The sequence below is a fragment of the Pseudopipra pipra genome, chromosome 12 (assembly GCF_036250125.1).
Source record: "Pseudopipra pipra isolate bDixPip1 chromosome 12, bDixPip1.hap1, whole genome shotgun sequence".
NCBI classification, from domain to species: Eukaryota; Metazoa; Chordata; class Aves; order Passeriformes; family Pipridae; genus Pseudopipra; species Pseudopipra pipra.
In genome coordinates this window covers 20,214,352-20,226,971 of record NC_087560.1, presented here as the reverse complement: position 1 = coordinate 20,226,971, position 12,620 = coordinate 20,214,352, and the positions used below count along the sequence as shown (strand labels likewise).

The 12,620-nt window shown below is 46.8% G+C and overlaps 1 protein-coding gene across 1 annotated transcript in view; it reads left to right on the top strand.

The window, feature by feature from the left end:
• The window catches only part of ITGA11 (integrin subunit alpha 11), a 48,841-nt gene that overhangs the window by 14,570 nt on the left and 21,651 nt on the right, over positions 1–12,620 (top strand). Inside the window, exons 3-7 of the mRNA XM_064669280.1 lie at positions 4,866–4,975; positions 7,589–7,680; positions 9,553–9,667; positions 11,126–11,253; positions 11,842–11,990. Of these exons, the coding sequence (XP_064525350.1) occupies positions 4,866–4,975; positions 7,589–7,680; positions 9,553–9,667; positions 11,126–11,253; positions 11,842–11,990 (594 nt within the window). The remainder of the gene's footprint in view (positions 1–4,865; positions 4,976–7,588; positions 7,681–9,552; positions 9,668–11,125; positions 11,254–11,841; positions 11,991–12,620) is intronic.

The following is a 12,620-nucleotide window of genomic DNA, read 5'->3' as shown; positions in this document are numbered from 1 at the left end:
CAGCCGAGGGAAGGGTCTGGTTTGATAAAGCAACAACCACCAACCCAAACTCCCTCTCTGAGACCCGTTGGAGGTTGCCCAGCCCTCAGCCACAGCTGCTGGTCCCAAGAGTGGTTTTGTGGTGGCCCTTGGTCACCAGCACACGAGTTTTCTGTGCTCGTGGTGGGCAGGAGTGGCCGGTGGGATCCTCAGCCCCAGCAGAGCCATCCCACACCGCCTGTGCTCTTCAGCTGGTTGAAAAACCAGGAAAATAACCACAGATTGATCAAATGATTTGCTGGAGGCTGCCCAGAAGCTGCTGGCAGACCCAGGACTCATTTTCAGGTCCCACATCCTCCACCTCGTGGACTCCTCCACCATTTCTGCCTCTCCTTGCAGTCCCACTGTTGGCGTTTTTCCACCATGACCAGTGCGGAGGAAAACATTTGGAAGTCCATCCCTCTGTCCCAATCCCTCCAAGGAGCTCCAATCCCACTTAAAGTTTTCCACAGCTGAACTCTCTCTTTCCTGAACCTCCTTAATCACTTCTTCATCCAGTTCCATCTTGAATAAATTAACTGCAAGTGAATTTGCCTCACAGGAGATTAAGTGTCCCATTGATTGAAAAGTCCTGTGAGCAGCAGAGTGGCTCCTGCCTTCCTCCCTAATCCCCACATTCCCGGCTCTCCAGACATACCTTCCTCTCCTGAGTTCTTTTTGTTTAATCAAAATACCTTAAGGCTCAAAATGAGCTTTAATCAAAATACCTGAGGGCTCAAAATGAGCTTTGCACCCTCTCCATGACACACCCAGGGAGTGAGCGGTGCCAGGGGGGTCATTCCCTTCAGAAATTGGGGATTTGCTGGATGCAAAAAGGCTGTGGGGTCCCTGGAGGACCTTGAGTGAGGGGCTGAGCTACATCCAGGTGAAGATGCTGGTGAATACAGGGGAAAGTGCTGGAAAATTTGGCTTCTCCCTCGGGATGCCTTCAAATGCTGCCTTCAAATCAGGGATGGATGTTTTCCCAGGAGACACGATCCAGCCAAAGCTCACGTGTTGGGTTCAGTACCAAGGTAAGTGAAGTGAATTAAATGTCTGTGACACAAGGAATTCCACCAGAAAATGTTTTGACCAAGAGGAAGAAAATACCCCAATAATTCCACAGTCCTGAATATCTGTGATTTTAATCTGTGCATGTGTAACAAAACCATTTAAAATGGTGTAAAAATATGCAAATTGAGCTTGGCACATCATTTTTGTCCAGAGTAGCTGTGCCTGCCCCATCCCTGGAAGTGTCCAAGGCCAGGTTGGACGGGGCTTGGAGCAACCTGGGCTGGTGGAAGGTGTCCCTGCCATGGCAGGGGGTGGGATGGGATGAGCTTTAAGGTCCCTTCCAACACAAACCATTCCAGGATTTCCTGATTCCCTGTTTGCTGTGAGCCTGCAGCAATGGACACAGCCATCCCATCCCATTCCCAGCCCAGGCAGGACATCGGGAAGCAGGACCCAGCACAAAGCACTTGAGCTCCTCTGGTATTTCCACCAGCAGCCTGGTTTGCCTCTTTTTATTTTTTCACCCTGGATGAAAGTTAAAAATATGTGCTCAGACATGTTGCTCTGAGCAGTCTGTGCTTTTCCCACTTAATCCCTCTTCTTATTTTTTCCCTTTTGTTTTCCCCACGAGCAGGGCATGAAAAGGAAGGCGAGGGAGGGCTTGTTTGGTTCTGATTTTCTTTTAAAGCCTCTTTTCCGAGCCAAGCCGTGAGGCAAGGGCTCCCTGCAGAGCCAGGAGGGCTCTTTGCAGCATCCCAGGGAGCACCAGGGGGAGATTTGGGATCACCCGAGGGGGTGAGGGGTGTGTGGGGAGGGGGGGAGCTGGGATGGAGTGAGGAATGGCTCCCTGCTGCAGCAGGGTTTGGGTGACCGGGTGTTTGGGGTGATTTGGGTGATCTGTGCTGTTTGGGTGATTTGGGTGATCTGGATCATTTGACTATTTTGGGTTATGTGGGTGATCTGGGTTATTTGGGTGATTTACCTGGGTTATTTGGGTGTTTTGGGTGATCTGGGTTGAGTATTTTGGGTTATTTGAGCAATCTGGGTTATTTGGGTGATTTGGATTATTTGAGTGATCTGGGTTATTCGAGTATTTTGGGTTATTTGGGTGAATTGGGATTATTTGAGTGATCTGGATTATCTGGGTGGTTTGGGTGATTTGGGATATTTGGGTGATCTGTGTTATTTGGATGATTTGGGTGATTTGAGTATTTTGGGTGATTTGGGTGATCTGGACTATTTGACTATTTTGGGTTGCTTGGGTGATCTGGGTTATTTGGGTGATTTATCTGGGTTGAATGTTTTGAGTGATCTGGGTTATTTGAGTACTTTGGATTATTTAAGTATTTTAGGTTATTTGGGTGAACTGGGTTATTTGGGTGATTTGGATGATTTGGATTATTTGAGTGATCTGGGTTATTTGAGTACTTTGGGTTGTTTGGGTGATTTAGGGCTAGTTTGATGAACTGAGTTATTAGAGTATTTGGGGTTATTTGGGTGATTTGGGGTTAGTTGGGTGAACTGGGATATTTGGGGTTTCTGGGTGATCTGGGTTATTTGAGTGTTTTGGGTTATTTGGGTGATTATCTGGGTGATCTGGGTTATTTGGGTTCTTAGGGTTATTTGAGTATTTTGGGTTATTTGGGTGATCTGGGTGATTTGGGATATTGGGTTATTTGGGTGACTTGGGATGGGGGCTTTATTTCTTTTTAAGGAAAAACCCCACATTTAAAGCACAGGGTCACAAACCCCCAAGTTAAGGAAGAGGCTGGGAGCTGGTGAGTGGAGCAGCATCCCTGCAGCAGCACCTTCCAAACAGCTGGAAAAGCCTTTTCCCAAGCTGCCAAGTTTCCATGAGGATTTGACAGCTTCAGCTAATGAATCATCCCAGTTGAACCAAAAAGGGAAACAATGCCATTGTCTCTGGGAGACAAGAATTCCGGTTTCGTGAGCTCCACAGCCCCTTTGCCTTCATGGCACAGCCTGGAAATATTTGGGTTTCCTTTGAGCTCCCAGCCCTGGCAGAGCTGGAGACCTGGGGAATGGGTGGGTTGTCCTCAGCATCATCTCGTGTTTGAAGGGATGCTTCGACCTCATAACCACTGGTGTTCAGGAATGTTCGTTATTGGGTGGTGTGAGGACATTAATCTGTGAATATTAATTAATGGGAAAGCCTCTGAGAGGATTTCCTGCAGCTTTCCTTCCAGAAGTTCATGTTAAATCCCATTTCTGTTAGATTCTTCGGGAATGAAGAATTCCACAATGAGAACATCACTGTCTGAGGTGTCTCAACCTTTATCCCTTTGCATCTTCAAGGTCTTTTTCTCTCCCCCTCCCACACCCTTCCTCATCTTCCACCTCCCCCCTCCTCTCTGGCCACCAGCAAATGGACACTGATGGTGGGACAGAGGCTGAGGGACACGAGCAAACTCCTGGTGCAGCTCAGGGAGAAGGTCCCAGACTCCCCTGAGCTTCTGGATGCTGACAGCTCCAGATGGATATTGCTTTCCTGCAATTAATCCCCTCGTTAGCACCAGGGCTGTAAGACAGGAAGTATTTCCATGAGAATCCGTGGATTTTGGAGCTTTTCCTTTGGTGAGCAATTCCCTTTCATAGTGATGGAATAAAAGAATGAGTGTTTAGTGTCTTTGTAGAAGCAACACTGAGAAAAAAAAAAATATGACCATTTCTGGTCTAACAGGGAACATCTGTGCTGGGCCAGTGGCTTTGCCAGCTGCTGGGAAGGGCTGTGTGGAACAAAAGAGGTCCTGTTTTATCTGGAGATCCAGACTCGGACAGTTGAATCCACAGATAGGATTTTGAAAGCAAAAAAGCAGATTTATTTTGGGCCGACACGTTGGGAGCAGAAGATTCCAATAACTCGTGGTTCTGGGTATTTTTGAACCGGCCTGGAAGGAATGGGCAAATTCCTCAGGTCCTGCTCCCTTCCTCCTTTGGTTGCTGGTTTTTCTGGTCAAGGCCAGGAGAAGAAAAAGTGAGAAAAATGCTTGTGATGTCCCAGATACATCCTGACTGGAGACCTGTGTCTTTAATGGGTGCGTGGATTTTTATCAGCTCCTCTTATTTTAAAGAGCAGATTAATGCCCAACGTCCTCACTCGACCCTGGAGATCCAAATGCTCAGCTCTGGGCTCTTTGTAACAACCCCAGGTTGGAGCAAATTCCCCTTTTTCAGCTTTTTGGTGGGGAAAATTCCTCATGGGTCCCGGTGTGAGTGGCTGTCAGTGCTCTCCCAGCTCCTCTGGGTTCCCTTGGGCAGGACTTTGGACACATCCATGTCCTGAAGACACTCTTGGCGTGAAGTGGGAGGTGTCCCTGCCCGTGGCAGAGGGTGGGACGAGATGATCTTTGAGGTCCCTTCCACCCCAAACCATTCCAGGGTTCCATGAAAAGGCTCCTCCGTGACCAGCAGTGAGAAGGGACAATGTGCCCCCCTGCCCAGGGCCAGTGCCCCCCACGGACACCTCAGGTGGTGCTCAGGGGTTTGGTGCCATCCTGGTGCCGGCCATGAGGTGGTGATGGGGGTCACTGCTCCTTCCTGTGCTTCCAGGTGGTTTTGGAGGCCTCACTCCCTTCCAGGCATCTGTTCACCCCCATTCCAGCGGGTGGGCATTAATTCCAGGCAGCTGTGAGTCAGAGCTCCAGCTTATTCCTGCCTCTTCCCATGGGAAGGAGAAATGGTGCTTGCACTGGGCCAGGATGGGGGAACCTTGGTGGCACCCCCCAAACCACGAGCAGGGGATTTGGGCTGGGGAATCCTTCTTCCCAGGGGGTTCTCCCCCTCTGGGCACTGACAGACCCCTCTTTCCCCAGGCTGGTGGTGGGAGCTCCCTACGAGACCAACGGGCAGCAGAAGACAGGAGATGTCTACAAGTGTCCAGTGACCAGCGACAGCCACAGCAACTGCACCAAACTCAACTTAGGTACAGCCCCAGGGGGATGATTTTTGGCAGGGCTTTGGACTCGGTCTGTAAAGATAGACCTGGTTGTGCTGCCCTAAAAGCGTGAGGTCTGTGTGGTTTAGGAGGATTTTTAGATAAGGAATTATTTCGGGAGTTCATGTCATTCCTGGTGCTGAGCTTTAAGCAGTGTTAGGGTAAAACTGAGCAAATTGGAATAGAGTAAAAAATCAGTTATTTAACATAGCTTGCACTGGTTTGTTAAATGATCAGGATAAACTTTTCAATGGATAATGGTCCCACAAGTATCTGTGTTCCCTCCCCAGGGATGGTTGGACAATGTGCCCATCTCAGATGGTTCCCTGGGCACAGGCAAGTTTAGTTCCCAGGACCCAGCCTGACCCCGTGGTGTTTTGGGAATTCTCCCCCAGCCACCCCACCCTGGGCTCCATCCCTGCTGTTGCAGCAGGAGAAGCCCTGGGGGTGCTCCAGTCCCGCTGCCATCCCAATCCCACCTCCCTGGGTGGAGAAAGCAAGACCTTCCTCGGGGCTTCTCGGGCTGGTCCAGCACCAAAGGCACAAGATCGGGATTTTGGGACGTGCCCTCCCCGAGTCAGAGCAGACCAATCCCCCTTTTCTGCCCAGTTTGGGACACTCCACAGGCACATCCCTGTCTCAGCAGGGAATGTGAGAGCCAGGAACTTTCCCATGGTCCCACAGAGGGTTTGGGGCAAGATCTGGGGTTTTTTAACACTGGAGCAGCTGGAGCAGCTGCTGCTCTCACTTTATTTTTCATCATTATGAATCTCAACTATCCTGGGTTTCTACCAGATCTGATAAGAGAGGAGGAACTTTGAATCATCTGCAATATTTGATTGATTGGCTCCAAATATTTTTGTTTTAACCATTGTTTTCTTTTCTCCTGTTTGTTTTCATTATTTGGGATGACAACACCGAGACTCTTCAGGGAAATAAATCTCTTCTGTGTGTAAATTTGAACCCTGCTAAAAAGCAATCTCTTTTTTTTTTTTTTCCACTGGGAAGGAGTTTCAAATGACAAGAGCATTTCCATGAGCACATCCTATTTTGTTTTATTCCAAATCAACTTGTCCAGTGAGCACAATGCCCCAGGGCCCTCTGAGTGGAAGCAGCTGGGAGCTGCCCTGGGGGGATGCCAAGCTGGAGAAGCAGGAGGTGATGTGGGAGCAGGGATCTGCCCTTGTCCTCCCTCACTGAGTGGGCAGCAGGAGAAGGAACATACTGGTGCCCATGGAGAGCTGTGATCCCAAACTGTCACATCTGGTGGGGTGGCTGCACCTACAGCCAGGATCCTGAAGGACTCAGGGCATGGGATGGAGCCCCTTTTTTCCTGGATTTGCTGCAGATCCATGTTGAATCAAGCTTGGGGTGTGCAGATGGAAGCCAGAGCTGCAGCTGGTCCTCGGGGAAAAACAAGGGGTGGCTGGAATCTGCTCGGCTTCAGGCTGAGCTCCCTCGAGCTCCAGGTCGTGGATCTGGGTTTTGGTTTAAACCTCAGCAGGAGGAAACGGCCTCCAGTTCCACCAGGGAAGGTTTAGGTTGGATATTAGGAAACATTCCTTCAAAGCAGAGGTTGCCCAGCCCTGGCACAGCTGCCCAGGGCAGTGGTGGAGTCCCCACACCTGCAGGGATTTAACAGACACCAGGATGTGGCCCTTGGGGACAAGGCTCAGTGGTGGCCTGGGCAGTGCTGGGGGAGGGTTGGACTTGAAGGTCTTTTCCAACCTGAACAGTTTTATGATTCTGAAAGACTTCCAAAGGCCACAGGCAACGAAACCAACCCCCAGTTTTACCATTAATTGCCTGATTTCCTCCTTCTTTTTTCCTTTGGACAAGGGCCTGGAGGGACAGGACAAGGGGGAATGGCTTCCCACTACCAGAGGGCAGGGAGAGATGGGATATTGGGAAGGAATTCTTGGCTGGGAGGGTGGGGAGGCCCTGGCACAGGTTGCCCAGAGAAGCTGTGGCTGCCCCTGAATCCCTGGAAGTGTCCAAGGCCAGGTTGGATGAGGCTTGGAGGGACCTGGGCTGGTGGAAGGTGTCCCTGGGGGTGGAACAAGATGGGTTTTAAGGTGATTCCAACCCAAACCATTCCGTGTTTCCATGATTCCCAGTTTACTTTTAAGGTAAAGCAGCAAAGGGGCAGCCCTGGACTGGGGGGATCTGCTTGTCCTGGAGCCCTGGGGCAGAGGGATGTCTGGGTGAGGCAGCACTTGGGTCACAGCTCAGTGGTATTGGAGGAACACAGGGCTGCCCTGGGGCCATTCCCAGTTTCTGGGCTCTGAAAGATGGATCAGCCACTAAATACCTGCTGGCCTGGCATTTAGGAGGAGACTGAGCCCCTCAGAGGGGTTTCTTCCTAAGCACTCTGTGGAGGTCGTGCCTCTGACTCAGCCTCATTCCCTGGAAGGGTTTTTCTAGGAGGAAAACCCCAATTCTTTGGTGCCAGCTGCTCCAACCCAACCCCAGAGCACAGGGGGTGCAGCGGGGCGGGCACGGCCCTGCTCTGCCCACGGCTCCCTCTCTGGGGATGCCAGGGGCACTGCAGGGATGGGCTGGGTGCCCCCGGCCGGCCCTGACCGGCTCCTCTCTCCCAAGGCCGGGTGACGCTCTCCAACGTCTCCGAGAGGAAGGACAACATGCGCCTGGGGCTCAGCCTGGCCACCAACCCCAGGGACAGCAGCTTCCTGGTGAGCCACGCGGGCTTTGCTGGGGGTCTGTGCAGATCAGCGTGGAAAGGCAGGAGGATGCTCCTCTCTGCTTAGATATCTATTTTATATATATATATACACATATATAGATAAAATATAGAGATATAAATATAATATTTTCATTCATATATTTATTTTTATATAAATATATATAATCTTTTATTTATGTATTTATTTTATATATATAAAATATAGATATTAATAATATTTTATTTATATATTTATATATATATATAAAATATATATATTTATATATATATATATATATATATATATATAAGGAGTTGGTCTTCACTGATTCTTGTAGGTCCCTTCCAACTCAGAGTACTCTATGATTCTATTTTATGTATATATGTGTATATATATAGCATTTTATATATTAATTATATATATTCTATTATAGATAAATATATACATTATATATGAATTGTATATATCCTATTATATAGAAATAGAAATATATATATATGCATGATAGAATGTATGATTCATACATTCATATATTATATATGAATTGTATATATCCTATTATATAGAAATAGAAATATATATATATGCACAGTAGACTATACAATTCATATATTTATGTATATTTATATAGTCTATATATATTTATTATATATGAATTTTATATATCCAATTATATATAAATAGAAATATATATATGCACGATAGGATATACAATTCATATATTTATATATATTTATATAGTCCACATATATTTATATATTATGTATGAATTGTATATATCCTATTATATAGAAATATAAATATATATATATGCATGATAGAAAATACAATTCATATATATATACAGTCTATATATGTTTATTTATTATATATGTATTGTATATATCCTGTTATATATAAATAGAAATATATATATGCATGATAGAATATACAATTCATATATATATTTATATAGTCTATATATATTTATATATTATGTATGAATTGTATATATCCTATGATATATAAACAGAAATATATATTTATATGCATAATAGAATATACAATTTATATATATTTATATATTAAAAATACATTTTTATGTTATATATGAATTGTATATATCCTATTATATATAAACAGAAATATATATTTATATGCATAATAAAATATAGAATTTATATATTTATATATATTTATATACATATATGTTTATATATCATATATGAATTGTATATATCCTATTATATATATATAAATATATATTCATATGCATAACAGATTATAGAATTCATATATTTTTATATATCCATATATGTTTAAATAAACATATATTGTATTTTTATGTTTACATTTTAATATATTTATATATTAAATATAATTTTATATATTATAGATTAATTTTATATATTCTATTATGTATAAAAATATAAATATACATACCCACATATTTATAATAATATAAATATACATACAGAGAGAGGGACACATATACACACAGCAAGATATAGAGAGATATATATATAGATAGATATAGATAGATAGATAGATAGATAGATAGATAGATAGATAGATAGATAGATAGATAGATAGATAGATAGATACACATACACACATATATATATATTTTTACTGTGGACTCTCCACCCCTGGAAGTGTCCAAGACCAAGTTGGGCAGGGCTTGGAGCCACTTGGGCTGTTGGAAGGTGTCCCTGCCCGTGGCAGGGGGTGGCACTGGATGGGCTTTAAGGTCCCTCCCAACCCACCCCACCCCACGATTCCTTGTTTCGTGCGCCAAAGAGTTCCAAACAAATCACCTTCTACGGGGAAAAAGGTGCTGCAGGAGAGGACAACCATCAAGGACGAGGTGCCAGTTTTAACCCCATCCCAATTTTCCCCCAGGCCTGCAGCCCCCTCTGGTCCCACGAGTGCGGGAGCTCCTACTACACCACGGGGATGTGCTCCCGCGTCAACTCCAACTTCAGGTTCTCCAGGACCGTGGCTCCGGCTCTGCAGAGTGAGAACCCAGTGCCCTCAGCTGAGGGAGCCTCTAGATCCCTGATCCCTCCACCCCCAGGCAGAAAACAAAGCGTGTCAGGGATTGGGAAAGGCAGGAGAGCGGAGGAAGCGGCTGCAGGGCAGTGATTCCAAGGGGGTCACGTTCACGGACATCTGGGAAACATTTCCCTCCTGATTGACACCCAGGGAAGACAAAAAATACCTTCTTCTTCCGAAGCCAGGGATAAAAGCATCCAGAATATTTTATCAGAAGGCAAAATAGGGAAAGAATTCGGACTTGGCCGCACAAAACAAAGCTCTCATTGACTGGGAGCGAAAGGGGTTGGCCTGAATTGTACATTTGGAGACGTGATTTTATTTTTGAGGTCTTGAAAAAGCTCCCTGGCTTTCCTGAGGCTGGGAGGAATTGCAGAAGCCCGTCCTGCACTGTCAGGGCTCCTGGAAACTCCTTTTCCCAGCTGGGCACAGGATTTGATTCCCAATCTCCATCACCCCTCTGGTGTGGATTAATTCCCGTGGAACAGAGAGGGGCTTGGGAAAATGGGACTTTGGGGTGATCCAGGCAGTAGAGGCAGAGCCCACCACCAAATTCTCAGTGTCACCTCCCTCTTCATGGCCAGCAGGTGTTTTAGCCCTTCTGCAAAGGGTAATTGGGATTTTAGGGAGGTTTAGAGGGTGTTATCATTTAGTAAGTGGGATGCAGAGGGTCAGCTCCTTTCCCTGGTTTCCAGGGTGAGACTGGGATTGGGATGGTGACACTCAGCCGAGTGATGGAGTGACCCATGGTGGGTGACTCAAATCTGTCAATGCTCTAACCCGTGAAAGCCCCTGAAAAAAGCAGCTGGTAAATGTCTGTCACAGGGAAATTCAGCTTCATCTGCTTTTCTGCCCCTTTTCCAAGGGCTGTTATAAAATGTAAGCAAAACAGAGACGATGCTGAGCAATTTTCCCCACTGAAAACCACTCTGCTGCCTGAATCCTTCGTGGCTCGGGCTGCAGAGCCGAGCCCTGGGGTCCTCACTGGGGTTTCTTGGCTGCCTCCTCGCTGAGGATTTAATGGGAAGGGAGGAAATGCCCGGCTGGTGCTGGCTGGGAGAGCAGGCAGGGCTGAGCAGTGACTCAGGAGCAAGGCATGGGCTGTGGGGAGAGCAGGGGCTGGATCCTGCTGCTCTTTGAAGTGTGGAATTATGTCAGACCGGATAAAAGCCCGAATCTGAATCAGAGAAGATGCCACTGAGTGTTATTCTCAGGAAGTGATCCCATTTTTTTCTCAGCAGAGAGGATTCTTGTGGCTTCTCTCCACCTTGCTGGAGCCCAGAGCTCTTTCTGAAGGATTGAAATCAGCTTTACTTTCAAATAAATCATCAGAGGAAGTACCTGGCTGGGAGGGAAGCCGTAAATCTCCCCTTCACGAGCACCACTGAGGTGTCTCAATAACAGCCTGTATTTTCCACAGGATGCCAGACCTACATGGACATCATCATCGTTCTGGATGGATCCAACAGCATCTACCCCTGGGTTGAAGTCCAGCACTTCCTGATAAACATCTTGAAAAAGTTTTATATCGGTCCCGGCCAGATCCAAGTAAGACCCTGCACAACCTGTGTCACACAGAGTCCCCCAGCCCTGCTCATGGGGCTTCTCAAGGGCCCTTTGCTGGAAATGTGGCCTAATTTGGCACAAAACTCGGGGGGGTTTAACTCATTCCATGGAAATAGTTCTCCCATTGATGTCCCCAAATGAGAGCTCACACCTCACATCCCGACAGGCACAAGGAGGATGAAACCCTATGGAAATACAGGCAGCATGTTCCATGTGTGAAGAGCTCTCCATCCTCTTCCTGTTAGTAATTGTGGGCTGATTTGGGCAGGGATTTGGACATGGATTTGGGCTGGAATTTGGGCAGGGATATCCCCAACAATTTGCACAAATAACCCCAGTTTGGTCCCACCAGAGATGCTGTGGGTCCACACTGGGGCATCACCCCAAACCTTCAGAGCAGGGCAGGGGTGAGAGAAATAAAACTGAGCCTTTTTAGTGGTCCCAGAGAGGGAAATCTGGGGCGAGTGGGGACAGAAAAATGAAATTTTAATGGTGGTGGTTGGGTGTGGTTGACAAAGCTCGTTGTGGGGGGGTTGTTGGCATCCTTTGTGATATTCCCTTAATCCCCAGGTCGGAGTTGTTCAGTATGGAGAAGATGTTGTCCATGAGTTTCATTTAAATGACTACAGGTCTGTAAAAGACGTGGTGGCAGCTGCCAGTCACATAGAGCAGAGGGGAGGCACAGAGACCAGGACTGCCTATGGGATAGAGTTTGCTCGGTAAAAACCTTTCACCTTCTTCTTTCACAACCTTTAAATCACCATTTCTTTGCCTTCCCCCACCCTGCCTTCGCTTTTCCTCACTGCTTAGAAAGTGGGCGATACCACCAGGCTAAAAATACTTTTGCAGAGGGGTTTGGTCCTCAATTAATGCTTTAAAAATGATGCTCCATAAAACTGCTCTGCCCCCAGTTGGAGCTGGAGCAGAAGGAGGGAGCAGAGGCAGGCTCTGGAATCGTATCCTCTTTCTGAAAGCACCCAGAGCTGAGCTCTCAGCCCCCAAAATGCAACCCCAGGCACTGTAGGGTAGCCAAGAACTTGTTGCAGCCATGACCCACAGCTCCATCTCCTCCCTTGTCAGGGACAAGTCCCTGCTCCTGCTTTTTTTTTGCCACGTCCCAACCAGTTATTCCTGTTGCAAATTGAGGGCATTTTCACAGAATCGTGGAATCATGGTTGGAAAAGGTGTCTAAGATCAGTAATCAACTACTGGCCCAGTGCTGCCACTCCCACCACTCACCCACGTCCCTCAGTGCCATATCCCCCTGTCTGCTAAATCCCTGCAGGGATGGGGACTCCACCACTGCCCTGGGCAGCTGTGCCAGCGTCTGGCCACCCTTTGGGTGAAGA